Here is a 27,221-nt window from a genome sequence, read left to right as displayed (position 1 = left end):
TTTGTGGACAGAACTGAAAATCGTGTGCGAGCAAAGAGGCCTACAAACCTGACTAAGTTACACCAGCTCTGTCAGGAAAAATGGGCCAAAATTCACCCAATTTATTGTGGGAAGCTTGTGGAAGGCTACCCGAAACGATTGACCCAAGTTAAACAATTTACAGGCAATGCTACCAAATACTAATTGAGTGTATGTAAACTTGTCACCCACTGGGAATGTGATGAAAGAAATAAAAGCTGAAATAAATCATTCTCTACTATTATTCTGACATTTCACATTCTTCAAATAAAGTGGTGATCCTAACTGACCTAAGACAGGGAATTTTACTAGGACTAAATGTCAGGAAATGTGGAAAACTGAGTTTAAATATATTTGGTAAAGGTGTATGTACTTACCCATGCTCCATGCCGTTGAGTGTAGACAGGGTATTGAAGAGGACGTAGAGCAGGCCGTGGTCCAGCAGTATGTCAGCCAGTTTGGGACAGGCGTTGACGAGCTGCAGTAGCATACAGAGCACGTTGTGGACCAGACTGTTCTCACACAGACTGTTCTCTATTAAACCCAGCACTGGGATGATACAACGCTTCCTGAAGGGACTGATGGTCTCCATGTCCTCCTGGTCTAGACTGGAAAATACAACAAGAATAAACACAACACTGACACCCTCATATTGTTTCTGTTTCATATCCGGCTCCTCCAGGCCTTGCTCTCTCCCCTCCCTATACTAACTCCTCCTCTCCCCTCCCTGTACTGACTCCTCCCCTCCCCTCCCTGTACTGACTCCTCCTCCAGGCCTTGCTCCCTCCCCTCCCTGTACTAACTCCTCCTCTCCCCTCCCTGTACTAACTCCTCCTCTCCCCTCCCTGTACTAACTCCTCCTCTCCCCTCCCTGTACTGACTCCTCCTCCAGGCCTTGCTCCCTCCCCTCCCTGTACTAACTCCTCCTCTCCCCTCCCTGTACTGACTCCTCCCCTCCCTGTACTGACACCTCCTCCAGGCCTTGCTCCCTCCCCTCCCTGTACTAACTCCTCCTCTCCCCTCCCTGTACTAACTCCTCCTCTCCCCTCCCTGTACTAACTCCTCCTCCCCCCTCCCTGTACTAACTCCTCCTCCAGGCCTTGCTCCCTCCCCTCCCTGTACTGACTCCTCATCCAGGCCTTGCTCCCTCCCCTCCCTGTACTAACTCCTCCTCTCCCCTCCCTGTACTGACTCCTCCTCCAGGCCTTGCTCCCTCCCCTCCCTGTACTGACTCCTCCTCCAGGCCTGGCTCCCTCCCCTCCTTGTACTAACTCCTCTCCCCTCCCTGTACTAACTCCTCCAGGCCTTGCTCTCTCCCCTCCCTGTACTGACTCCTCCTCCAGGCCTTGCTCCCTCCCCTCCCTGTACTGACTCCTCCTACAGGCCTTGCTCCCTCCCCTCCCCTCCCTGTACTGACTCCTCCTCCAGGCCTTGCTCCCTCCCCTCCCTGTACTGACTCCTCCTCCAGGCCTTGCTCCCTCCCCTCCCTGTACTGACTCCTCCTCCAGGCCTTGCTCCCTCCCCTCCCCTCCCTGTACTGACTCCTCCTCCAGGCCTTGCTCCCTCCCCTCCCTGTACTGACTCCTCCTCCAGGCCTTGCTCCCTCCCCTCCCTGTACTGACTCCTCCTCCAGGCCTTGCTCCCTCCCCTCCCTGTACGTACTCCTCCTCGAGGCCGACAGGTCGTCCAAACAGCATCTCCAGGAAGACCTCCAGCAGGCCCCGAGTCCCCTGGTGCAGGTACAGCTGATTGGCTAAGAGACTGAAGCCATGGTTCTTCAGGAACTTCTCCTTCTGCTCCTTAAACGCTCGGCTGAAGTAGGCATCCAGGAGCTGGAGAAAAGGAGACACAGTAAGCTGTCAAGAGCTAACCTAACATACTGGCATCCAGGAGCTAGAGAGAGGAGATAACATACTGGCATCCAGGAGCTAGAGAGAAGAGATAACATACTGGCATCCAGGAGCTGGAGAGAGATAATAACATACTGGTATCCAGGAGCTGGAGAGAGATAATAACATAATGGCATCCAGGAGCTGTAAAGAGGAGAAAGGAGATAACCCAACATAATGTCATCCAGGACCTACAGGGAGACTAGTACAAGGAGTGAGACACAGCAGCATTTGTCTAAAAGAACATGAGATCCCTGCTGAAGGCTGGGCTGAGGAAGGTGTCTAGGAGCTGGGACATAACTGCAACATAACACACAGTGGAAATGTGTTGGCCTGCGCCTTCCTTAGTGTGTGTACGCATACAAGAGCACTCACCTTCATAACCCCCTGCTGTATAAGGGGAGAGGAGTGGTTGACGAGGACGATAAGAGCTTCAGGTTGGACCAGCTTATCCATCACCTCCTCCAGCATCAGGTCTGGTAGTAGTAGCAGAACCCCTCTCAACAGGTCATATAGACCATAGCATATTAACACCAGGCAGTCCTCTGTACTGGACCTGTAATATTAGATTAATAATAACCTCATGTCATTACGAATCACATACAATCAATCATTATATTGTTACTCTACAATTCTACAACCTGAATATGGTTGTATTTGACAGTGTTGATGAAATAACGTCAGCTTGCTGTGACCGATGCTTGTTTATACACTGCACCGCTCTTAGTTCCATATTTTGACGTTGGGAGGTGGTAACATTTGGAGGCGTTTCCATGCATTGGACCAATCAAAATCAACATGATACCCTGGTCATTTTCACCTCCAGATCTGTGGCTTTCTACTTCAAAAACCCTGGCTTTCTACTCCTCTAACCCTGGCTTTCTACTCCTCTAACCCTGGCTTTCTACTCCTCTAACCATGGCTTTCTACTCCTATAACCCTGGCTTTCTACTCCTATAACCCTGGCTTGTCAGTTTACGTTTGAAGCGCCGTTCTGCCCACAGAGCAGTGACAGTCCTATTGAGCAGCGACCACTTCAGACCAAGGAAGTATTGACATTATACTCACTCTAATCATGGTACATTCTCTGAGTAAATAGTCTGGAACTTTTAAACTATATATGGTAGAGACAGGGTTTGCTAATGCAATTATCTATTTTCCTAAATATTTAATTAAATAATCATTTTATGGGTGAACATTCAACATATAGGTCATCTACAAGACCCTGCTAGGTAAAGTCCCCCCTTATCTCAGCTCACTGGTCACCATGGCAGCACCCACTCGTAGCACGCGCTCCAGCAGGTATATCTCTCTGGTCACCCCAAAAGCCAATTCCTCCTTCCAGTTCTCTGCTGCCAATGACTGGAACAAACTGCAAAAATGTCTGAAACTGGAAACACTTATCTCCCTCACTAGCTTTAAGCACCAGCTGTCAGAACAGCTCACAGATCACTGCACCTGTACATAGCCCATCTATAATTTAGCCCAAACAACTACCCCTTCCCCTACTGAATTTATTTATTTTGCTCCTTTGCACCCCAGTATTTCTACTTTGCACATCCATCTACTGCAAATCTATAATTCCCATGTTTTACTTGCTATATTGTATGTACTTCGCCACCATGGCCTATTTATTGCCTTTACCTCCCTTATCTCACCTCATTTGCTCACTTTGTATATTAACTTATTTTTCTACTGTATTATTGACTGTATGTTTGTTTTACTCCATGTGTAACTCTGTGTTGTTGTTTGTGTTGAACTGCTTTGCTTTATCTTGGCCAGGTCGCAGTTGTAAATGATACTTTTTTTTCAACTGGCCTATCTGGTTAAATAAAGGTGAAATAAAAATAAATAAAAATATAAACCCCAGCCAGTTCTCTAGACCTGTAATCAGAATAATACTAAATATCAAATCAATTGGAAACATCACCTGAACACGATTAGATTTTAAAAACCTCTTGATCACAATCAGATTTTTAATATTGCTAATATCACTCATTAAGGAAGGATTGCCACTGCTTTGCAGGGAGTCTTAAGAGAAGTCTGTCCATAATAAAGGCGCTGCTCTACCTTCTTAACAGCACTATCAACAAGGCAGGTCCTACAGGCCCTAGTTTCTACCTTCTTAACAGCACTATCAACAAGGCAGGTCCTACAGGCCCTAGTTTCTACCTTCTTAACAGCACTATCAACAAGGCAGGTCCTACAGGCCCTAGTTTCTAGCTTCTTAACAGCACAAACAACAAGGCAGGTCCTACAGGCCCTAGTTTCTACCTTCTTAACAGCACTAACAACAAGGCAGGTCCTACAGGCCCTAGTTTCTACCTTCTTAACAACACTATCAACAAGGCAGGTCCTGCAGGCCCTAGTTTTGTCACACCTGGACTACTATTCAGTCGTGTGGTCAGATGCCACAAAAAAAGGACTTATGAAAAATGTAATTGTCTCAGAACAGGGCAGCACGACTGGCCCTTGCATGTACACAGAGAGCAAACATTAATAATATGCATGTCAATCTCTCCTGGCTCAAAGTGGAGGAGAGATTGACTTCATCACTACTGGTATTTGTGAGAGGTAATGACATGTTGAATGCACCGAGCTGTCTGTTTAAACTACTGGCACACAGCTCAGACACCCATGCATACCCCACAAGACATGCCACCAGAGGTCTCTTCACAATTCCCAAGTCCAGAACAGACTATGGGAGGTGCACAGTACCACATAGAGCCATGACTACATGGAACTCTATTCCACATCAGGTAACTGATGCAGCAGTAGAATCAGATTTAAAAAACAGATAAGAATACACCTTATGGAACAACACAGACTGTGAAGAGACACACACACAGGTACAGACACACACACACACACACACACACACACACACACGCACACACACGCACGCACATACACACGATAACACATGCACATACACATAGATTTTGTATTGTAGATATGTGGTAGTAGAGCAGTGGTCTGAGGTAACACACTTAATGTATTGTAGATATGTGATAGTAGAGGTCTGAGGTAACACACTTAATGTATTATAGATATGTGGTCTGAGGTAACACACTTAATGTATTGTAGATATGTGGTAGTAGAGGTCTGAGGTTACACACTTAATGTATTGTAGATATGTGGTAGTAGAGTAGTGGTCTGAGGTAACACACTTAATGTATTGTAGATATGTGGTAGTAGTGGTCTGAGGTTACACACTTAATGTATTGTAGATATGTGGTAGTAGAGTAGTGGTCTGAGGGAACACAGTGTATTGTAGATATGTGGTAGTAGAGTAGTTTTCTGAGGTAACACACTGAATGTATTGTAGATATGTGGTAGTAGAGTAGTGTATGGCACCATCCCTATGGTGAAGCATGGTGGTGGCAGAATCATGCTGTGGGGATGTTCTTCAGCGGCAGGGACAGGGAGACTAGTCAGGATCGAGGGAATGATGAACGTAGCAAAGTACAGAGAGATCCTTGATGAAAACCTGCTCCAGAGCATTCAGGACCTCAGACTGGGGCGAAGGTTCACCTTCCAACAGGACAACAAACCCAAGCACACAGCCAAGACAATGCAGGAGTGGCTTCAGGACAAGTCTCTGAATGTTCTTGAGTGGCCCAGCCAGAGCCCAGACTTGAACCCGATTGAACATCTCTGGAGAGACCTGAAAATAGCTGTGCAGCAACGCTCCCCATCCAACCTGACAGAGCTTGAGAGGAGAAGAATGGGAGAAACTCCCCAAATACAGGTGTGCCAAGCTTGTAGCATCATACCCAAAAAGACTTGAGGCTGTAATCGTTGCCAAAGGTGCTTCAACAAAGTACTGAGTAAAGAGTCTGAATACTTATGTAAATGTGATTTCATTATTTTACTTACTGGGGGGGGGGGGGTGTCAATGCATATAGTCTGGGTAGCCATTTGATTACTGAACTGTTCAGCAGTTTTATGTCCGAGGTAGAAGCTGTTTAGAAGCCTTTTGGACCTAGACTTGGTGCTCTGGTACAGTTTGTCGTGCGGTAGCAGAGAGAACAGTCTATGACTAGGATGTTTCAAGCAGACCACCACAGTCCATGTGACCAAGAACACGAAGGTAACCTGTCTAAATGACTACCGACCCGTAGCACTCACATCTGTAGCCATGAAGTGCTTTTAAAGGCTGGTCATGGATCACATCAACCCCCAGGAAGAGTAGCTGCTGCCTTGGCAGGAACTAATGGGGATCCATAATAAACCCCAGGAAGAGTAGCTGCTGCCTTGACAGGAACTAATGATGATCCATAATAAACCCCAGGAAGAGTAGCTGCTGCCTTGGCAGGAACTAATGGGGATCCATAATAAACCCCAGGAAGAGTAGCTGCTGTTGCCTTGGCTGGAACTAATGGGGATCCATAATAAACCCCAGGAAGAGTAGCTGCTGCCTTGGCTGGAACTAATGGGGATCCATAATAAACCCCAGGAAGAGTAGCTGCTGCCTTGGCAGGAACTAATGGGGATCCTTAATAAACCCCAGGAAGAGTAGCTGCTGCCTTAGCAGGAACTAATGGGGATCCATAATAAATACAACCAGAGACTAAACATTAAGCTTTATCACAAATGATTAGCCCCACAGATGTCTTTTTCCTTTCTGAATGAGGTTACGGTTCCAGACACACAGAACAAACCCAGCCAGCGATAAGAGGGGTATTATACATGGGTTATGGTTATTGTCCTAGGAAGGAGGCCAGGTGCTCTCTTTATTGGTAGTGTGAGGTGTTTCGCTGCTGTGTTAACACGACAGGTGTTAACTGAGTGATCAGTCCAACAGAGCTCTGCTCAGTCAACATAACAAGGCTTCATAAACAGAGACAAGACTAATATTCAATAACAGGCACAAACAGACACAACCCAGAACAGATAAAGCTTGAAACACAGTCTCATTCAACCTCCAATATCATATCCTTTCATACGAGGTCTGTAGATGAAAGCAGAGAGACACTGGCTAGGTCGGGTTCTCTCCTACGCACACTGATGATGACTGAACAGAGGAGAGAGAGCAAAAAAGTGATAGGAGAGCGAGAGAGGGAGCAAAAGAGAGAGAGGAGAGACCGAGACAAATCAGAGAATAAAGAGCGAGAAAGAAAGAGTGAGAAGAGAGGATGTGGATGTAGATGAAATTACTCATTAGCTGATCCACTTGGTGAAAGGTTGAGAGTATTATTGGACTTTATCAAAGACAGCTTGATGACACTCAGCTGAGATAGAGAGATGAGACGGAAATATAGATAAAGTGGAGGGACTGTCAATTCAACAGAAACTCATCTTCACTGATGGTAGTTAGAGATACAGGACGCTTCCCAATGCGGAACCCTGTTCCCTATACAGAGCCCTATGGGTCCTGGTCAACAGTAGTCCACTATATAGAGCCCTATGGGTCCTGGTCAACAGTAGTCCACTATATAGAGCCCTATGGGTCCTGGTCAACAGTAGTCCACTATATAGAGCCCTATGGGTCCTGGTCAACAGTAGTCCACTATATAGAGCCCTATGGGTCCTGGTCAACAGTAGTCTCAAGTCATGGAACAGAAGGAAGTATGAAGGCTGCATGGTCACACTGACAACAGGAATAATATAACTAGATACTAGCTGTCTGATGATTCACACTGCTGTTGTATCACTAACATGGTGTTTGACCTGTGTCAGTGAAGGATGGTGACCGTGCTGAAAGGCTTGTGAGTGGACACGATCTGATCAGCCACATCATTTATCCAGTGAATCTAAGAGTGTTGGGTGATATCCACATGGTCATACCGCCATACTGTTTCTGTAGCATACCGGGTATGCAGTATTACCAAATGTGCACACTAGGGGCGCTATATATACTTTTTACACACAAAACAACGTAGGCAACAGGGATCTTGACCCAGGAGGGGGTTGAATATCTCTGCTGTAGCCAAGACGCTTGATCTTGACATCTAGCCACTTAGCTAGTAAGTTAGCGAACCATCTAACAGTGGGTAGTCTGTATTGGGTAGTCTGTATTGGAGCATGACACCTAACAGGTGTAGTGGGTAGTCTGTATTGGAGCATGAGATCTAACAAGTGTAGTGGGTAGTCTGTAGTGGGTAGTCTGTAGTGGGTAGTCTGTAGTGGAGCATGACACCTAACAGGTGTAGTGTGTAGTCTGTATTGGGTAGTCTGTAGTGGGTAGTCTGTAGTGGAGCATGAGATCTAACAGGTGTATTGAGTAGTCTGTAGTGGGTAGTCTGTAGTGGGTAGTCTGTAGTGGAGCATGAGATCTAATAGGTCTATTGGGTAGTATGTAGTGGGTAGTCTGTAGTGGGTAGTCTGTAGTGGGTAGTCTGTAGTGGGTAGTCTGTAGTGGGTAGTCTGTAGTGGGTAGTTTGTATTGGAGCATGACACCTAACAGGTGTAGTGAGTGTGTTATTCTATAGAGTAGTGTACCTGTCGTTGCTCGAGTCTTTTCTGTAGGCCCTCTCGTATCCAGGTGAGTACGAGTAGCTCTCCCAGTCTTCTGGTAGTGTCCCACGGTCGGCCACGCTGGGCCAACGACCGAGGGCCAGGCTCCCATTCTGAGCAGGGAAGGCCAGGCCCAGGCTGGATGAATAAATGAAGGAATTCATTGTATTAGACATATTTTAAAAGGTAGAGTCAGCGATGTACAAAGTAAACAACAATATCAGTTGGATTTCTGCAACGTTTATGAGAGGTGAAGCACAAGGCTAAACCTGTCCTCTGATTTGGTCCCTATGGGCCCTGGTCAAAAGCACTTTATAAGGAAAAGGTGCCCTTTGGAATCAAAATATCCAGTCACCTGGCCAGGTTAGAGGAGCTCCTCTGAAACGATGTGATCCCCTTCAGACTGTCCGGCCTCTGTGGCACCTCATCGCTCGCCCAATCAAAACGGTCCTCAGATTCGGCACCGCCCACGCTGCCCTCAACCAGACTATCCACCTCCCCCCTCTCCTCCACCCCCTCCTCCCCATCTACCTCCCCCCTCCCCTCCACCTCCTCGATACTGATGGACGGGGTATGTGGTGCCTCTCCTCCCTCTCGGGAGTCACAGATGGTTTTCGCAGACTCACAGCTAGACAGGAGCTGCTCCTCCCCTCCCCCTCCTCCTCCTCCTCCTCCTCCTCCTCGCTTTAGAGTCTCTGTGCTTCCCAGAATCACCCCCTCTCCCTCCTGGCCCTCCCTGGGGCTCCCAGCCCCTCCATGGCTCACACAGGGCCTGAGCAACGGGGAGGAGTTGGGCGAGGGGGTCAGGTTGGCGGGCCGGAGGGACAGGGACTGGTCGTCTCCTCCGTGTTCAGGTGACGGAGGCTGAAGGTGGATGGTACCTTCAGAGGGAAACAGATGTACCTAAATATAAATATCATGCCACTCCCAACATGTTTAATAGGAAAGGGAAAAGGTCTGGGCAGAACAAAGTGCAGAAGAATATGTATATTTGTTTCCTGGGCGGATACTATCGTACAGGTGTTCTGCACCAATGGAGAGCGAGAAACATGTCACTGCATGAAGACAAAAATAATGACTGTAGGTACCTTCAGGAAGAGGGTCCTCAGTGAAGACAGCCGTGGAGAGAGAGACCACTGAGCTACCAGTTGACTTCCATCCACTGTTGATATTTCTCATATACATTATGGACTGGACTTTCTCCTGGTACAGCTCACCATCTACAGGACAACAGACAACATATAAATACTGGTCCTTCACCTGGTACAGCTCACCATCTACAGGACAACAGACAACATATAAATACTGGTCCTTCACCTGGTACAGCTCACCATCTACAGGACAACAGACAACATATAAATACTGGTCCTTCACCTGGTACAGCTCACCATCTACAGGACAACAGACAACATATAAATACTGGTCCTTCACCTGGTACAGCTCACCATCTACAGGACAACAGACAACATATATATACTGGTCCTTCACCTGGTACAGCTCACCATCTACAGGACAACAGACAACATATATATACTGGTCCTTCACCTGGTACAGCTCACCATCTACAGGACAACAGACAACATATAAATACTGGTCCTTCACCTGGTACAGCTCACCATCTACAGGACAACAGACAACATATATATACTGGTCCTTCACCTGGTACAGCTCACCATCTACAGGACAACAGACAACATATATATACACTGGTCCTTCACCTGGTACAGCTCACCATCTACAGGACAACAGACAACATATATATACACTGGTCCTTCACCTGGTACAGCTCACCATCTACAGGACAACAGACAACATATATATACTGGTCCTTCACCTGGTACAGCTCACCATCTACAGGACAACAGACACAAAACAGTCTAACATCTGGAGACAACAGACACACTACTGTCAGTGGTGTTAAGTACTTTATGTAAAAGCAGACACCTTGGTAGAAAATTACTATTTAAAGTAAAAGTCACCTATTGAATACCTGAGTTTGACTATATTAATTGAACCAGGAAGTGTGTGTAAAAAAACCCACCTATGTGTAGTGAGAAGTAGAAGCTTGAAGGCGTATGACAAACGTAGGTGTTAGTGGGCGGGTGCACGGCGAGGAGGAAGTTGTAGACCAATCGGAGGAGGTCTAGGTCCGGAGGGGAACCCAACACTTCCTGGATGATCTTAACGAAAGACAGACACACTTCCTGTGGGATGGAGGTCAGGTGCTCGTCCCGATGCTCCTGGGGGACAAACACAGAGAATGAGGAGGTCTGTTAGTTAACGTGAGGAAAATGCAGTCTTTTAAATTACATTGACTTTTTAGTCATTTAGCAGACTCTCTGATCCAGAGCCACTACAGTAGTGAGTCATTTAGCAGACTCTCTGATCCAGAGCCACTACAGTAGTGAGTCATTTAGCAGACTCTCTGATCCAGAGCCTCTACAGTAGTGAGTCATTTAGCAGACTCTCTGATCCAGAGCCTCTACAGTACTGAGTCATTTAACAGACTCTCTGATACAGAGCCACTACAGTAGTGAGTCATTTAGCAGACTCTCTTATCCAGAGCCACTACAGTAGTGAGTCATTTAGCAGACTCTCTTATCCAGAACCACTACAGTAGTGAGTCATTTAGCAGACTCTCTGATCCAGAGCCACTACAGTAGTGAGTCATTTAGCAGACTCTCTGATCCAGAGCCACCACAGTAGTGAGTCATTTAGCAGACTCTCTGATCCACCACAGTAGTGAGTCATTTAGCAGACTCTCTGATCCAGAGCCACTACAGTAGTGAGTCATTTAGCAGACACTCTTATCCAGAGCCACTACAGTAGTGAGTCATTTAACAGACTCTCTGATCCAGAGCCACCACAGTAGTGAGTCATTTAGCAGACTCTCTGATCCAGAGCCACCACAGTAGTGAGTCATTTAGCAGACTCTCTGATCCAGAGCCACTACAGTAGTGAGTCATTTAGCAGACTCTCTGATCCAGAGCCACTACAGTAGTGAGTCATTTAACAGACTCTCTGATCCAGAGCCACTACAGTAGTGAGTCATTTAGCAGACACTCTTATCCAGAGCCACTACAGTAGTGAGTCATTTAGCAGACTCTCTGATCCACCACAGTAGTGAGTCATTTAACAGACTCTCTGATCCGGAGTCACTACAGTAGTGAGTCATTTAACAGACTCTCTGATCCGGAGTCACTACAGTAGTGAGTCATTTAACAGACTCTCTGATCCGGAGTCACTACAGTAGTGAGTCATTTAACAGACTCTCTGATCCGGAGTCACTACAGTAGTGAGTCATTTAACAGACTATCTGATCCAGAGCCACTACAGCAGTGAGTCATTTAGCAGACACTCTTATCCAGAGTCACTACAGTAGTGAGTCATTTAGCAGACTCTCTGATCCAGAGCCACTACAGTAGTGAGTCATTTAGCAGACTCTCTGATCCAGAGCCACTACAGCAGTGAGTCATTTAGCAGACACTCTTATCCAGAGTCACTACAGTAGTGAGTCATTTAGCAGACTCTCTGATCCAGAGCCACTATAGTAGTGAGTCATTTAGCAGACTCTCTGATCCAGAGCCACCACAGTAGTGAGTCATTTAGCAGACTCTCTGATCCAGAGCCACCACAGTAGTGAGTCATTTAGCAGACTCTCTGATCCACCACAGTAGTGAGTCATTTAGCAGACTCTCTGATCCAGAGCCACTACAGTAGTGAGTCATTTAACAGACTCTCTGATCCAGAGCCACTAGAGTAGTGAGTCATTTAGCAGACACTCTTATCCAGAGCCACTACAGTAGTGAGTCATTTAACAGACTCTCTGATCCAGAGCCACCACAGTAGTGAGTCATTTAGCAGACTCTCTGATCCACCACAGTAGTGAGTCATTTAGCAGACTCTCTGATCCAGAGCCACTACAGTAGTGAGTCATTTAACAGACTCTCTGATCCAGAGCCACTAGAGTAGTGAGTCATTTAGCAGACACTCTTATCCAGAGCCACTACAGTAGTGAGTCATTTAACAGACTCTCTGATCCAGAGCCACTACAGTAGTGAGTCATTTAGCAGACACTCTTATCCAGAGCCACTACAGTAGTGAGTCATTTAGCAGACTCTCTGATCCACCACAGTAGTGAGTCATTTAGCAGACTCTCTGATCCACCACAGTAGTGAGTCATTTAGCAGACTCTCTGATCCAGAGTCACTACAGTAGTGAGTCATTTAGCAGACTCTCTTATCCAGAGCCTCTACAGTACTGAGTCATTTAACAGACTCTCTGATACAGAGCCACTACAGTAGTGAGTCATTTAGCAGACTCTCTTATCCAGAGCCACTACAGTAGTGAGTCATTTAGCAGACTCTCTTATCCAGAGCCACTACAGTAGTGAGTCATTTAGCAGACTCTCTGATCCAGAGCCACTACAGTAGTGAGTCATTTAGCAGACTCTCTGATCCAGAGTCACTACAGTAGTGAGTCATTTAGCAGACACTCTTATCCAGAGTCACTACAGTAGTGAGTCATTTAACAGACTCTCTGATCCAGAGCCACTACAGTAGTGAGTCATTTAACAGACTCTCTGATCCAGAGCCAATACAGTAGTGAGTCATTTAGCAGATTCTCTGATCCAGAGCCACTACAGCAGTGAAAACATTGCTGCAACATGATTAGTTAGTAAAAAAAGTTGCTTTCTAAATGCATCTTGTTCATTCAGAACGGATATAAGGTTCTTACCTGTAGTACTTGACAGGTGAGCAGGAAGCGGTGGACCACCTGGGCTTTGAGAAACTGTCTGATGTTGAACACCTGCTGGGGGTGGTGAACCCTGATGAGGATCTCTAACGCTGCCAGCAGAGTCTCCCAGACACCACCCTGTTAGAGAGACATAACATGTATTAATACACAGCTACTGTAACCCTGACCCTAACCCTGACCCTGTTAGAGAGACATAACATGTATTAATACACAGCTACAGTAACCCTGACCCTAACCCTGACCCTGTTAGAGAGACATAACATGTATTAATACACAGCTACAGTAACCCTGACCCTAACCCTGACCCTGTTAGAGACATAACATGTATTAATACACAGCTACTGTAACCCTGACCCTAACCCTGACCCTGTTAGAGAGACATAACATGTATTAATACACAGCTACTGTAACCCTGACCCTAACCCTGACCCTGTTAGAGAGACATAACATGTATTAATACACAGCTACTGTAACCCTGACCCTAACCCTGACCCTGTTAGAGAGACATAACATGTATTAATACACAGCTACTGTAACCCTGACCCTAACCCTGACCCTGTTAGAGAGACATAACATGTATTAATACACAGCTACTGTAACCCTGACCCTAACCCTGACCCTGTTAGAGAGACATAACATTTATTAATACACAGCTACTGTAACCCTGACCCTAACCCTGACCCTGTTAGAGAGACATAACATGTATTAATACACAGCTACAGTAACCCTGACCCTAACCCTGACCCCAACCCAAACCTAACCCAAACCCTGACCCCAACCCTGACTCTAACACTAACCCAACACTAACCCAACCCTGACCCTAACCCTGACCCGACCCTGACCCTAACCCAACCCTAACCCAACCCTGACCCTAACCCAACCCTGACCCTAACCCAACCCTGACCCTAACCCTGAAATGGGTGGTATACCCTGACTCTAACCCTGAAATGGTGGTATACCCTGACCCTAACCCTGAAATGGTAGTATACCCTGATGAAGATCGAGGGCTGCTAGCAGGATCTCCCATAGATCTGACTGATAAAGAGGTGAAAGACAGTTAAACAACAGCAAAGCTGCTTATGCTCCCATTTCACAGCTTTATTGACAACGTTTCAATCCCAAACTGACCAACATCCAACGTTGTCAATAAAGTGGTGAATTGGGAGCTTTGACAGGCGCACGGGCCTGGCTGTCCTCTGACAGGCGCACGGGCCTGGCTGTTCTTTCGTAGTATTCTTTATTAGCCCAGCACTCATGTTTTTAAGGATGTGCATATGACCACAAACTCTTCTAAAAGACAGCGTTAAAGCACACAGTTTTAAGAAAATATAAATAACTTGTGTTTCAAATGGTATTGGTAAATCCTACCTGCAGTATTTCAAAATATCCTGGTATACAGTAATACTAAATACCTGCCCATGCATCCATCACTGAGTTTACCTGAGCCTTGGCCCAGATCTTCCAGTCCAGCAGAACCTCAGACAGCAGCTTGATGTCCTGGACCACGGCTGTAGACTCTGTGTCCAGGTGGAACTGACCGTCTTCCCCTAGAGTTAAGATAGGACTACTACAGCTCCCATCTAACAAGGTCTACAGACAGACAGAGAGACAGAGAGAGAGACAGAGAGAAGAAGAGAAGAGCAAAAAGATAAATACTTGACACATTGGAAATAATTAACTAACAAACTAGAATGCTATTTGGCCCTAAACAGAGAGTACACATTGGCAGAATACCTGACCACTATGACTGACCCAAACTTAAGGAAAGCTTTGACTATGTACAGACTCAGTGAGCATAGCCTTGCTATTGAGAAAGGCCGCCGTAGGCAGACCTGGCTCTCAAGAGAAGACAGGATATGTGCACACTGCCCACAAAATGAGGTGGAAACTGAGCTGCACTTCCTAACCTAACCTCCTGCCAAATGTATGACCATATTAGAGTAAATCTGAGGAAAACTCTACCGAAATTCTACCAACACATTGACTTTAGTACTCACGCTGGGAAAACACTGAACCACTGCTACTCAACTTTTCAAAATGCCTACAAGGCCCTCCCCCGCCCTCCCTTTGGCAAATCTGATCACGACTCCATTTTGCTCCTCCCTTCCTATAGGCATAAACTCAAACAGGAAGTACACGTGCTAAGGTCTATTCAGCGCTGGTCTGACCAATCGGAATCCATGCATCAAGATTGTTTCGATCATGCGGACTGGGATATGTTCCGGGTAGCCTCTGAAAATAACATAGACGAACACACGGATATGGTGACTGAGTTCATCAGGAAGTGTATAGGAGATGTTGTACCCACTGTGACTATTAAAATCTACCCAAACCAAAAACTGTGGATAGAAGGCAGCATTCACGCAAAACTGAAAGCACGAACCACTGCATTTAACCATGGCAAGGTAACTGGGAATATGGTTGAATACAAACAGTGTAGCTATTCCCTCCGTAAGGCAATCAAACAGGCAAAACATCAGTATAGAGACAAAGTGGAGTCACAATTCAACGGCTCAGACACGAGACGTATGTGGCAGTGTCTACAGACTATCACGGACTACAAAAAGAAAACCAGCCACGTCCCCAACACCGATGTCTTGCTTCCGGACAAGCTAAACATCTTCTTCCCACGCTTTGAGGATAACACAGAGCCAACAACGCGGCCCGCTACCAAGGACTGTGGGCTCTCCTTCTCTGTGACCGACGTGAGTAAGATATTTAAGCGTGTTAACCCTCGCAAGGCTGCCCAGACGACATCCCAAGCCATGTCCTAAGAGCATGTGCAGACCAGCTGGCTGGAGTGTTTACGGACATATACAATGCTGTTCATTGACTACAGCTCAGCCTTCAACACCATAGTACCCTCCACGCTCATTATTAAGCTGGAGGCCCTGGGTCTGAACCCTGCCCTGTGCAACTTGGTCCTGGACTTCCTGATGGGCTGTCCCCAGGTGGTGAAGGTAAGAAACAACACCTCCACTTCGCTGATCCTCAACACAGGGGCACCACAAGGGTGCGTGCTCAGCCCCGTCTTGTACTCACTGTTCACCCATGACTGTGTGGCCATGCCTCCAACTCAATCATCAAGTTTGCAGACGACACAACAGTAGTAGGCCTGATTACCAACAATGACGAGACGGCCGACAGGGAAGTGGGGGCCCTGGTGTAGTGGTGCCAGGAAAATAACCTCTCCCTCAACATCAACAAAATGATGGAGCTGATCGTGGACTTCAGGAAACAGCAGAGCATGCCTCTATCCACATCGATGGTACTGCAGTGGAGAAGATGGAAAGCTTCAAGTTCCTCGGTGTACACATCACTGAAACTGAAAATGGTCCACCCACACAGACAGCGTGGTGAAGAAGAAGCAACAGCACCTCTTCAACCTCAGGAGCCTGAAAAAAATTGGCTTGGCCCCTAAAACCCTTAACTTTTACAGATGCACAATTGAGCACACCCTGTCAGGCTATATCACCGCCAGCTACGGCAAATCCAGGGCTCTCCAGAGGGTGGTGCGGTCTGCCCAACACATCACCGGGGGCAAACTACCTGCCCTCCAGGACACCTACAGCACCCGATGTCACAGGAAGGCCAAAAAGTTCAACGAGGACAACAACCCCCCGAGCCACTGCCTGTTCACCCCACTATCATCCAGAAGGCGAGGTCAGTACAGGTGCATCAAAGCTGGGACCGAGAGACTGAAAAACAGCTTCTATCTCAAGTCAATCAGAGTGTTAAATAGCCATCACTAGGCGGCTACCACCTGGTTACTCAACCCTGCACCTTAGAGGCTGCTGCCCCATATACATAGACATAGGGGGGTATTGTGTGTAGATTGTTGAAGGAAAAAACAATTGAATCAATTTTGGAATAAGGCTGTAACGTAACAAAATGTGGGAAAAGTTAAGGGGTCTGAATACTTTATGAACACACTGTATTTCAATGATTCCAACAGTTCACCCAAGTGTTTTGATCTATATCGCAAGTGGAATCTCAATCTGTCTGTCAACACTACTGGCGTTTCCATTCTCCTGAGACACCCTGCCTCTATTGAGCAGGCCACAGCCAGGTCCATTTATAACGTCCACTGCAGTGGCAATACATCACCAGACCTACTTCTGTTTTCACAATGTCCTACACACAGAAACAGATGCACGGATGAATACAGACAGCATCGATGTTTTCACCCAGCAGTTACAGACAGACAGACAGACAGACAGACAGACAGACAGACAGACAGACAGACAGACAGGCAGACAGACCGACAGGCAGACCGACAGGCAGACAGACAGGCAGACCGACAGACAGGCAGACAGACAGACTGACCGGCAGGCAGACCGGCAGGCAGGCAGGCAGACCGACCGACAGGCAGACCGGCAGGCAGGCAGGCAGACCGACCGACAGGCAGACCGACAGGCAGGCAGGCAGACCAACAGGCAGACCGACAGGCAGGCAGGCAGACCAACAGGCAGACCGACAGGCAGGCAGGCAGACCAACAGGCAGACCGACAGGCAGGCAGACCAACAGGCAGGCAGGCAGGCAGACAGACCAACAGGCAGGCAGGCATTGATGTCATTACTCAGCTCAGGTAAAATACAGGAACATCAGTACACTGCCTCTCAGCAGAGAAAACCATTGGATATCACAGTTGCAGTAGTAGCAACTCACTGCACACACATATCAGATAACTGAGGCCCAAAGCAGACGAGATGATTTGAAACTGATCCACGGGGATTCAGAGCAGAGCATCAACAGGACCAAGGACTAGATGATATGAAACTGATCCATGAGGATTCAGAGCACCAACAGGACCAAGGACTAGATGATATGAAACTGATCCATGGAGATTCAGAGCACCAACAGGACCAAGGACTAGATGATATGAAACTGATCCATGGGGATTCAGAGCACCAACAGGACCAAGGACTAGATGATATGAAAATGATCCATGGGGATTCAGAGCACCAACAGGACCAAGGACTAGATGATATGAAAATGATCCATGGGGATTCAGAGCACCAACAGGACCAAGGACTAGATGATATGAAAATGATCCATGGGGATTCAGAGCACCAACAGGACCAAGGACTAGATGATATGAAACTGATCCATGGGGATTCAGAGCACCAACAGGACCAAGGACTAGATGATATGAAACTGATCCATGGGGATTCAGAGCACCAACAGGACCAAGGACTAGATGATATGAAACTGATCCATGGGGATTCAGAGCATCAACAGGACCAACAACAGCAAAAACCAATACAAGGATTCATCATATGCCTGGTCACATGACTCACCTTGAGAATATGGTATCCCACGATGCACTTGGACTTGATGAGGACCTGGTGTATCATGGAGTAACCATGGTAACAGTCCATCTCATTGATACGGTGCTGGTTGTACTTGGCCAGAGAGAGTAGCACCTGGACATAGAATTACATATTACAACTCTAGAATGGACATAGAATTACATATTACAATTCACTGGGGTCCCAGTAGCACGCCGCGTTACAACTCACTGGGGTCCCAGTAGCACGCCACGTTACAACTCACTGGGGTCCCAGTAACACGCCACGTTACAACTCACTGGGGTCCCAGTAACACGCCAAAACTATCCACCTTGGTAAAGGAGAACTTTCATTCGAGATCAAATATGGTCGAATATTGTAAAAAACTATTAATTTGCATTTATATCGGCACAGGTGCTTTGTTAACCTGCTAGCCAGACAATAATTTAACCCAGTGGTTCTCAAACCTCTCCTCTGGGACATCCAGTTGTTCCAGGTATGTGATTATTCCAGAGCTAGCACCTGATTCCACTTGTCAACTAATCATCAAGCCCTTGACAAGGTGAATCAGGTGAGCTAGTTCAGAGCTACCACAACAGTGTGAAACGTCTGGAGATGCCAGAGGAGAAGTCTGAGAAGCACTGATTTAATGAGGATATCTGTGTACCTGGAGAGCTAGGGCCTGGGTCTGCTCACTGTCACTTAGCTCCACCACCTGGAAACACACACACACACACACACACACACACACACACACACACACACACACACACACACACACACACACACACACACACACACACACACACGAGAGAAAGAGAGAGATGGAGAGGGGAGGGACATGACAACAGAAAGAGAGAGATTGGCTTAATAAGAACACATTGAGAAGAACACAGTGAATCCAACCTATCTTGTGTAAATTTCCTTCAAGTAGAAATGAAATGACAGTTACGTTCAAGAAGCTTCCTCACAAAAATACAGAAAAAAGCTTTCCAGGCCAAATGAAACCAGCAGAGAGACTAACATCATCAATAGACCCAAAGAGGACTATGAAGGCCCCGGTTCCTCCTATTAATAGTATGTAGACTATGTCCTACCCGTGCAAAGAGGAATACGAAGGCCCCGGTTCCTCCTCTCTTGTGTAGGACGTTCTGCAGGCCCTGTGGTTCTACAGGCAACATGGTCCTGAGTATGTGTGTCTCCAGCACTGCAGACTGGACCTCTCTAGAGCTGAAGGGTCTCTGAGACACCACGGTCTTAGCCTGGCCCTTCAGACGGATCACTGGCTCATAGATGGTATACACCCTGGGGCTGCTGGGGGCGTACACTACTGCCAGACACTCCTGTAGAAACATAGAGATATAGTATCATAGATGGTATACACCCTGGGGCTGCTGGGGGCGTACACTACTGCCAGACACTCCTGTAGAAACATAGATATATAGTATCATAGATATACTACAGACACTCCAATAGAAACATAGTTATAGTATCATAGATATGCCACACAGACACTCCTAAAGAAACAGAGACAGAATGTCATAGATACACCACACACAGACCGTGCTATAGAAACATAGATATATAATATCATAGAACACAGACACTACTGCCAGACACTCCTATAGAAACATAGAGATATAGTATGAAGGTCAGTCAATCCGGAAAATGTCAAGAACTTTGAAAGTTTCTTCAAGTACAGTTGCAAAAACCATCAAGCACTATGATGAAACTGGCTCTCATGAGGACCGCCACAGGAAAGGAAGACCCAGAGTTACCTCTGCAGCAGAGGATAAGTTCATTAGAGTTACCAACCTCAGAAATTGCAGCCCAAATAAATGCTTCACAGAGTTCAAGTAACAGATATATCAACATCAACTGTTCAGAGGAGACTGTGTGAATCAGGCCTTCATGGCCGAATGGCTGTAAAGAAACCACTACTAAAGAACACCAATAATAAGAAGAGACTTGCTTGGACCAAAAAACACGAGCAATGGACATTATACCAGTGGAAATCTGTCCTTTGGTCTGATGAGTCCAAATTTGCGATTTTTGGTTCCAACCGCCGTGTCTTTCTGAGACGCAGAGTAGGTGAACGGATGATCTCTGTATGTGTGGTTCCCACAGTGAAGCATGGAGAAGGAGGTGTGATGGTGCTTTGCTGGTGACATTGTGATTTATTTAGAATTCAAGGCAGACTTAACCAGCATGGCTACCACAGCATTCTGCAGCAATACGCCATCCCATCTGGTTTGTGCTTAGTGGGACTATCATTTGTTTTCAACAGGACAATGACCCAACACACCTCCAGGCTGTGTAAGGGCTGTTTGACCAAGAAGGAGAGAGATGGAGTGCTGCATCAGATGACCTGGCCTCCACAATCACCCGACCTCAACCCAATTGAGATGGTTTGGGATGAGTTGGACCGCAGAGTGAAGGAAAAATAGCCAACAAGTGCTCAGCATATGTGGGAACTCCTTCAAGACTGATAGAAAAGCATTCCAGGTGAAGCTGGTTGTGAGAATGCCAAGATTGTGCAAAGCTGTCATCAAGGCAAAGGGTGGCTACTTTGAAGAATATAAAATATAATTTCTTAACACTATTTTGGTTACTACATGATTCCATGTGTTATTTCATAGTTTTGATATCTTCACTATTATTCTACAATGTAAAAAAAATAGTAAGAATAAAGAAAAACCTTGGAATGAGTAGACGTGTCCAAACTTTTGACTGGTACTGTGTATTATTAGCAGACAGAGGGACTCAGACTTACTATGAGAGCTGCTGTGTCCACATCCTTGTTCTTCATCATTAGCTCTCTGACAGTGTCACACTTCAACCCGTCCGTGGTGACGTACTTGGAGAAGGTCCCACTGGGCTTACCGTACTTACATGGCATGATAGAAGTGAGGTCTGGACCAGAGGCATACAGGTAGAATGCCTCCTCTGACCCGATACGGGAGCCTAGTGGGGAGAGGGACAGACAGAGACAAATTCAGCTAAGTCCCTCCTCAATTCATTTCGTTTAAGAAATGTTTTGCAACAGAATAGGCAGAATGAATACACCCCTGTTCTCCAGCCCAGAGAACACCTCTGTTCTCCAGAAGGCATGGTCCCAGAGAACTGCCCTGTTCTCCAGAAGGCATGGTCCCAGAGAACAGCCCTGTTCTCCAGAAGGCATGGTCCCAGAGAACAGCCCTGTTCTCCAGCTCAGGAAGCTGGTCAACATGCTAGCAACAAGACTACCTTACACAATAAAAACACCCTGGCCATACCACACAGCTTGAGAAGTTGACAGCAAGTAAGATGTGCCTTTTACAATGAAAAATATTTAATAAGAGACATGTAGGTTTGAGCCATTAAAACTTGTTTTTCAACCACTCCACAAATATCTTGTTAGCAAACTATAGTTTTGGCAAGTCGGTTAGGACATCTACTTTGTGCATGACACAAGTAATATTTCCAACAATTATTTACAGACAGATTATTTCACTTATAATTCACTGTATCACAATTCCAGTGGGTCAGACGTTTACATACACTAAGTTGACTGTGCCTTTAAACAGCTTGGAAAATTCCAGAAAATTATGTCATGGCTTTAAAGCTTCTGATAGGCTAATAGACATCATTTGAGTCAATTGGTGGTGTACCTGTGGATGTATTTCAAGGTCTACCTTCAAACTCAGTGCCTTGACATCATGGGAAAATCAAAAGAAATCAGCCAAGACCTCAAGACAAAAATTGTAGACCTCCACAAGTCTGGTTCATCCTTGGAGCAATTTCCAAATACCTGAAGGTACCACATTCATCTGTACAAACAATAGTATGCAAGTATAAACACCATGGGACCACGTAGCTGTCATACCGCTCAGTTAGGAGACGCATTATGTCTCCTAGAGATGAACGTACTTTGGTGCAAGAAGTGCAAATCAATCCCAGAACAACAGCAAAGGACCTTGTGAAGATGCTGGAGGAAACGGGTACAAAAGTATCTATAGCCACAGTAAAACGAGTCCTATATCGACATAACCTGAAAGGCCGCTTAGCAAGGAAGAAGCCACGATTCCAAAACAACCATAAAAAAGCCAGACTATGGTTTGCAACTGCATATGGGGACAAAGATCGTACTTTTTGGAGAAATGTCCTCTGGTCTGATGGAACAAAAATAGAACTGTTTGGCCATAATGACCATTTTTATGTTTGGAGAAAAAAGGGGGACGCTTGCAAGCCGAAGAACACCATCCCAACCGTGAAGCACGGGGGTGACAGCATCATGTTGTGGGGGTGCGTTGCTGCAGGAGGGACTGGTGCACTTCACAAAATAGATGGCATCATGAGGCAGGAAAATTATGTGGATATATTGAAGCAACATCTCAAGACATTAGTCAGGAAGTTAAAGCTTGGTCGCAAATGGGTCTTCCAAATGGACAATGACCCCAAGCATACTTCCAAAGTTGTGGCAAAATGGCTTAAGGACAACAAAGGCAAGGTATTGGAGTGGACATCACAAAGCCCTGACCTCAATCCCATAGAAGATTTGTGGGCAGAACTGAAAAAGTGTGTGCGAGCAAGGAGGCCTACAAACCTGACTCAGTTACACCAGCTCTGTCAGGAGGAATGAGCCAAAATTCACCCAACTTATTGTGGGAAGCTTGTGGAAGGCAACCCGAAAAATTTGACCCAAGTTAAACAATTTAAAGGCAATGCTACCAAATACTAATTGAGTGTATGTAAACTTCTGACCCACTGGGAATGTGATGAAAGAAATAAAAGCTGAAATAAATCATTCTCTCTACTATTATTCTGACATTTCACATTCTTAAAATAAAGTGCTGATCCTAACTGACCTAAAACAGGGAATTTTTACTAGGATTAAATGTCAGGAATTGTGAAAAACTGAGTTTAAATGTATTTGCTAAGGTGTATGTAAACTTCCAACTTCAACAGTATTTGCGAGAGATGGAATAACAATGTCAACTCCACGGTAACAGAGTGATGCTGAGACTCTGTAAAATGGATGCTAAACAAAAACCAATGATTGCAAAGTTAAACAAACCATACAACTCTATGCACAAGTACTATTACCAAAGAGACCCAGCATCAATATGTTACCATGGAGCTGGCTATCATCGAAGTGAGAAAGAAGCAGAGCCATGCTCCCGAGTGGCGCAGCGGTCTAAGGCACTGCATCTAGAGGGGGCACTACAGTCCCCGGTTCCATTCCAGGCTGTATCACAGAGGTCTTAGGCACTGCATCTAGAGGGGGCACTACAGTTCCCGGTTCCATTCCAGGCTGTATCACAGCAGTCTAAGGCACTGCATCCAGAGGTAGCACAACAGTCCCTGGTTCCATTTCAGGCTGTATCACAACCGGCCGTGATTGGGAGTCCCATAGGGCGGCGCACAATTCGCCCAGCGTCGTCCGGATTTGCCCGGTGTAGGCCGTCATTGTAAATAATAATTTCTTCTTAACTAGCTTGCCTAGTTAATTAAAGCTTTTAAAAAAAAGATATGCTTTAAATGACCAGCAGAGAGCAATGTTGAGTTATAGCCCCAACAACAACAGAGAGAGCAGTGTTGAGTTATAGCCCCAACAACACAGAGACAGATGTGTGCAAGTGAGAGAGAAAAGGTACAAAGGCGTTGGCTGGGACAGATTAAAATACAGACAGACTCAGCCCAGGGCAGGATGCCAGCCAAGGCTAGCTCAGCCCAGGGCAGGATGCCAGCCAAGGCTAGCTCAGCCCAGGGCAGGATGCCAGCCAAGGCTAGCTCAGGTCAGGGCAGGATGCCAGCCAAGGCTAGCTCAGCCCAGGGCAGGATGCCAGCCAAGGCTAGCTCAGGCCAGGGCAGGATGCCAGCCAAGGCTAGCTCAGGCCAGGGCAGGATACGTGCTGTATTACTGGTTGTTGAATGTGTATGTTTCACTTATTCCTTATGGGTTGTACAGCTCTTTTTCTTAATGGTGAGACCTCAGAGGAGCTCTCTTTCTCTCACACACACACACACACACACACACACACACACACACACACACACACACACACACACACACACACACACACACACACACACACACACACACACACACACACACAGCTTGGTACCGTTAAAGAGCAGCACAGTGCCCATGTCGTACTGTCCACCCTGTCTGGTCACGTCCTCACTGTGTCCCGTACAGTGTCCCAGCAGACAGAAGGTCTTGTTGCTGTCTGAAGACAGGCTGGACTTCCTGGGTAACGTGTAGTCCAGAGACACCTCACACTTCCTGGATGGGGACCAATCAGAGAACAAGAAAAACACTAAATGGTCATGTTCATTAGGTGTCAAATTGAAGAAAATGGACAGAAAAAAGGAACGATTCCCCAATGAACACAATTCTGCTTTAGTCCAGACTGTCATTATTGAAACAAGCATGTCGTCAAGGCCATCTTTAGTCTGGGTTATCTTTACAGAAACAAGCATGTCGTCAAGGCCATCTTGAGAGGGTCCTACCTGACTCCGTTGACCCATAGTGCCATGGGGAATAAAGGGTTCTACCTGACTCCGTTGACCCATAGTGCCAGGGGGAATAAAGGATCCTACCTGACTCCGTTGACCCATAGTGCCAGGGGGAATAAAGGGTTCTACTTGACTCCGTTGACCCATAGTGCCAGGGGGAATAAAGGGTTCTACCTGACTCCGTTGACCCATAGTGCCAGGGGGAATAAAGGATCCTACCTGACTCTGTTGACCCATAGTGCCAGGGGGAATAAAGGATCCTACCTGACTCTGTTGACCCATAGTGCCAGGGGGAATAAAGGATTCTACCTGACTACGTTGACCCATAGTGCCAGGGGGAATATCCTACCTGACTCCGTTGACCCATAGTGCCAGGGAGAATATCCTACCTGACTCCGTTGACCCATAGTGCCAGGGGAATATCCTACCTGACTCCGTTGACCCATAGTGCCAGGGGGAATATCCTACCTGACTCCGTTGACCCATAGTGCCAGGGGGAATATCCTACCTGACTCCGTTGACCCATAGTGCCAGGGGGAATATCCTACCTGACTCCGTTGACCCATAGTGCCAGGGGGAATAAAGGATCCTACCAGACTCTGTTGACCCATAGTGACAGGGGGAATAAAGGATCCTACCTGACTCTGTTGACCCATAGTGCCAGGGGGAATAAAGGGTTCTACCTGACTCCGTTGACCCATAGTGCCAGGGGGAATAAAGGGTTCTACCTGACTCCGTTGACCCATAGGGCCAGGGGGAATAAAGGATCCTACCTGACTCCGTTGACCCATAGTGACAGGGGGAATAAAGGATCCTACCTGACTCTGTTGACCCATAGTGCCAGGGGGAATATCCTACCTGACTCCGTTGACCAATAGTGCCAGGGGGAATATCCTACTGACTCCGTTGACCCATAGTGCCAGGGGGAATAAAGTTCCTACCTGAATCCATTGACCCATAGTGCCAGGGGGAATAAAGGGTTATACCTGACTCTGTTGACCCATAGTGCCAGGGGGAATAAAGGATCCTACCTGACTCTGTTGACCCATAGTGCCAGGGGGAATAAAGGATCCTACCTGACTCTGTTGACCCATAGTGCCAGGGGGAATAAAGGATTCTACCTGACTACGTTGACCCATAGTGCCAGGGGGAATATCCTACCTGACTCCGTTGACCCATAGTGCCAGGGAGAATATCCTACCTGACTCCGTTGACCCATAGTGCCAGGGGGAATATCCTACCTGACTCCGTTGACCCATAGTGCCAGGGGGAATATCCTACCTGACTCCGTTGACCCATAGTGCCAGGGGGAATATCCTACCTGACTCCGTTGACCCATAGTGCCAGGGGGAATATCCTACCTGACTCCGTTGACCCATAGTGCCAGGGGAATAAAGGATCCTACCAGACTCTGTTGACCCATAGTGACAGGGGGAATAAAGGATCCTACCTGACTCTGTTGACCCATAGTGCCAGGGGGAATAAAGGGTTCTACCTGACTCCGTTGACCCATAGTGCCAGGGGGAATAAAGGGTTCTACCTGACTCCGTTGACCCATAGGGCCAGGGGGAATAAAGGATCCTACCTGACTCCGTTGACCCATAGTGACAGGGGGAATAAAGGATCCTACCTGACTCTGTTGACCCATAGTGCCAGGGGGAATATCCTACCTGACTCCGTTGACCAATAGTGCCAGGGGGAATATCCTACTGACTCCGTTGACCCATAGTGCCAGGGGGAATAAAGTTCCTACCTGAATCCATTGACCCATAGTGCCAGGGGGAATAAAGGGTTATACCTGACTCTGTTGACCCATAGTGCCAGGGGGAATATCCTACCTGACTCCGTTGACCTATAGTACCAGGGGGAATAAAGGGTTCTACCTGACTCCGTTGACCCATAGTGCCAAAGGGAATAAAGGGTTCTACCTGACTCCGTTGACCCATAGTGCCAAAGGGAATAAAGGGTTCTACCTGACTCTGTTGACCTATAGTTGACCTATAGTGCCAGGGGGAATAAAGTTCCTACCTGACTCCGTTGACCCATAGTGCCAGGGGGAATAAAGGGTTCTACCTGACTCCGTTGACCCATAGTACCAGGGGGAATAAAGGGTTCTACCTGACTCCGTTGACCCATAGTGCCAAAGGGAATAAAGGGTTCTACCTGACTCCGTTGACCCATAGTGCCAAAGGGAATAAAGGGTTCTACCTGACTCTGTTGACCTATAGTTGACCTATAGTGCCAGGGGGAATAAAGTTCCTACCTGACTCCGTTGACCCATAGTGCCAGGGGGAATAAAGGATC

At 46.8% G+C, this 27,221-nt stretch overlaps 1 protein-coding gene across 3 annotated transcripts in view; it reads right to left on the bottom strand.

The window, feature by feature from the left end:
- Nucleotides 1-27,221, bottom strand: part of lyst (lysosomal trafficking regulator) — a 220,625-nt gene that overhangs the window by 90,021 nt on the left and 103,383 nt on the right. For all 3 annotated transcript variants that reach the window (XM_045702248.1, XM_045702249.1, XM_045702250.1), the window contains 14 exons: nt 24,524-24,684; nt 21,190-21,380; nt 19,514-19,759; nt 19,084-19,131; nt 18,426-18,551; nt 14,565-14,714; nt 13,104-13,241; nt 10,408-10,606; nt 9,455-9,586; nt 8,722-9,247; nt 8,352-8,504; nt 2,283-2,463; nt 1,681-1,850; nt 396-626 (listed from right to left, as the gene is read on the bottom strand). In XM_045702248.1, the coding sequence (XP_045558204.1) occupies nt 396-626; nt 1,681-1,850; nt 2,283-2,463; nt 8,352-8,504; nt 8,722-9,247; nt 9,455-9,586; nt 10,408-10,606; nt 13,104-13,241; nt 14,565-14,714; nt 18,426-18,551; nt 19,084-19,131; nt 19,514-19,759; nt 21,190-21,380; nt 24,524-24,684 (2,652 nt within the window). The remainder of the gene's footprint in view (nt 1-395; nt 627-1,680; nt 1,851-2,282; nt 2,464-8,351; nt 8,505-8,721; nt 9,248-9,454; nt 9,587-10,407; nt 10,607-13,103; nt 13,242-14,564; nt 14,715-18,425; nt 18,552-19,083; nt 19,132-19,513; nt 19,760-21,189; nt 21,381-24,523; nt 24,685-27,221) is intronic.

The sequence above is a fragment of the Salmo salar genome, chromosome ssa19 (assembly GCF_905237065.1).
Source record: "Salmo salar chromosome ssa19, Ssal_v3.1, whole genome shotgun sequence".
NCBI lineage: Eukaryota > Metazoa > Chordata > Actinopteri > Salmoniformes > Salmonidae > Salmo > Salmo salar.
This window is presented reverse-complemented; position numbering and strand designations above follow the sequence as displayed.